Consider the following 2500-nt stretch of genomic DNA (forward strand, 5'->3'; position numbering starts at 1 on the left):
ATAGAATAGCCGGAACATTTAAATAAGTTTGATTCCTTATGGGATCATAAAAACCCAATTTCCGAAGATCTTTTCCTTCTCTTCGGGATCGAACATCAATTGCAACGATTCGATAGACGGCTCATTGGGATAGATGTAGACGAGCAACACCCCCCCTAGAAACGTATAGGAAGTTTTCTCCTCGTACGGCTCGAGAAAAATGAAGGATTCGAGGTTTTGCCTATGTATGAAATTTCTAAATTAGAACAAAAAATCAATTAGACTTTGATTTAATTTTTTGCTTCTTCCTTCATAATCATAAAAATGAAAAATAAATCATTCCTACTCTCATAACTCAAATTGGATAATTCTCAAATAAAAAGTTTTCGAAAATTTCATTTCTTGAGCGGTCTTTCCTCCCCTTATGCTTGTCTCGTTTAAAATCAAATGAATTTTGATTCTTCCGTCTGATCCAGTGATTGAGACAATTAAAACGGCGTTTGCTTGTTCTGGGATCCTTTGATAGTTTGTTTTGAATCATTGGGTTTAGACATTACTTCGGTGTTTCTTAAGACTTTCCTTTCAAAATGGCAGCAACATACCTTTTTTTATTTCTTTCTACCAAAGAATCCTACAGACGGTGGATTCCCGCATGATACACTTCGGATCGAAAAAGTTTGATCAAGTCTAATAACTTTTTGGAAACTTCCTCGAATTGGATTCTTTCTATATCGAAGATATGTTTACGAAGTTGTTCCAATTTATTGATTGGCATTAACCCTAGATCCCTGCCCCCCCAAAAAAAACTAACTACTCGAGCTTCATCATGAACTATTTCCATGAAAACCCAACAAGGGTTCTCGTGGAACAGAACAAATGATGTCGAGCCAAGAGCATCTTCATTCCTATATCAAATGGTGGATGTAACAATCCACAACGGATCGTGGCCTTCAAGTCGCACGTTGCTTTCTACCACATCGTTTCAAACGAAGTTTTACCATAACATTCCTATAACTTTAATTTGGAACCGGTATGGACTTGATTCAATTATGGAATCATGAATAGTCATAGGTTCTATTATTGGTTCGGTTGATGTGTAGACATCATGATCTATAAGTTTTCTCTATTTATATTTCTATATATAAATTCTATTTCTATATATAAAGAATTCTAGATAAATTAGTATTATAGATTAGATAGCTGGGGTAAAGATTTTTCTGAAGAAGTCTTAGCAAGATCCCTTCGGAAACATAATATCAATAATCTATATTCATATTTCAATATTTATTTGAAAAATATTGAATTTCAGAAATTGAAATTGTTTCATTTCATATTGTTTAACTCCGGAGTCATTACCCTTTCGACAATCTAATCTTGCTCTAAAGTAAATAAAATTGATAAATCACCACAGCGCTATATAGATTTATCATTTTTCATTAGAGCCAAACCTGAAATACTTCAAAAAAATATTCAAAGAAAACAAATCGGTTACTTGTTTGTTTGTTAATGAGATTTGGACAAAGACATCCTATTGAGCGAATTGAATTAGGACCAACCTCCTTAGGTTAGTTGGTTAGGATCCAAGAGACCCACAAAAAACAAAAAAAACAAATGAATTACAAATTACTATTACTAATCGAGGCCGCCTCTTTTATGGGATAGAAAAATGGGATGGGGAATAGAGATTCTTTCATATCTCGATTCCTCCTTTGTTCACTAAAAAAAAAGATTTGTCGAAGATCAAAATTCAAAACAAGAATCACACTCCATCTAACATTCAAATTGAAACAGAACTGAAAGATTCAATGAAAGTTAAAACCAAAATTTGAGTCTCATAGAATTCAATAAGAAAATAAAAAATAAGAAAATAAAAATAAAATGCTCTGGGACGGAAGGATTCGAACCTCCGAATGGCGGGACCAAAACCCGTTGCCTTACCACTTGGCGACGCCCCATTTCGATTTGTCCTCGACACTTATAAAAATTTAAATAAGTATTGGTTGTTTGTCAACTCGATTTCAAATATCTATAGAATCGATTCTATTGTTACTAGGCTTTTGAGATGCGTAGTTTAATATGTGTAGATATTGAATTCAATTGAATTGATTGATCATTACATATTGATCATTACATAGAATTCAATTAAGATATTGTATGAAAGTATGATTTTTGCGATTCTCCTTGAGAATTTTTGATTATGGGGGTTCAAACAAAAAGAGCAAAAAGAGGAAGAACTAGTTTTTGCCTACCGTACTTACTCCCCCTTTCCTTATATCAATAACTCAATCAAAAGGCAATTCTCTCCAAGAACAAAAAATGTCTGTTATGCTTAAGATCTTTAGTTTGATCTGTCTTAATTCTGCCCTTTATTCGAGTAGTTTTTTCTTCGGCAAATTGCCCGAAGCCTATGCTTTTTTGAATCCAATCGTAGATTTTATGCCAGTCATACCTGTGCTCTTTTTTCTCTTAGCTTTTGTTTGGCAAGCTGCTGTAAGTTTTCGATGAGATCCTTAATAATATC

The 2500-nt window shown here is 33.4% G+C and overlaps 2 protein-coding genes and 1 non-coding gene across 3 annotated transcripts in view; 1 reads left to right on the forward strand and 2 right to left on the reverse strand. All coding sequences in view use genetic code 11, as the record gives it.

The window, feature by feature from the left end:
- The window catches only part of rps16 (ribosomal protein S16), a 1078-nt gene extending 98 nt beyond the window's left edge, over positions 1-980 (reverse strand). Inside the window, exons 1-2 of the mRNA in view lie at positions 941-980; positions 1-123 (exon numbers count right to left, since the gene is read on the reverse strand). The exon at positions 1-123 is cut by the window's left edge and continues 98 nt beyond it. Coding sequence (YP_009491707.1) covers positions 1-123; positions 941-980 — 163 coding nt within the window. The remainder of the gene's footprint in view (positions 124-940) is intronic.
- An 882-nt stretch (positions 981-1862) lies between these two features.
- trnQ-UUG lies at positions 1863-1934 on the reverse strand. Its single transcript has one exon. It is a non-coding gene; the product is annotated as a tRNA-Gln (tRNA).
- A 370-nt stretch (positions 1935-2304) lies between these two features.
- Positions 2305-2484, forward strand: psbK. Its single transcript has one exon. It carries the CDS (start codon positions 2305-2307, stop codon positions 2482-2484), a length of 180 nt encoding a protein of 59 aa, YP_009491708.1.
- The last annotated feature ends 16 nt before the right edge of the window (positions 2485-2500 follow it).

This window comes from Ipomoea triloba, chloroplast (assembly GCF_003576645.1).
Source record: "Ipomoea triloba voucher KIOM201701018921 chloroplast, complete genome".
Taxonomy (NCBI): domain Eukaryota; kingdom Viridiplantae; phylum Streptophyta; class Magnoliopsida; order Solanales; family Convolvulaceae; genus Ipomoea; species Ipomoea triloba.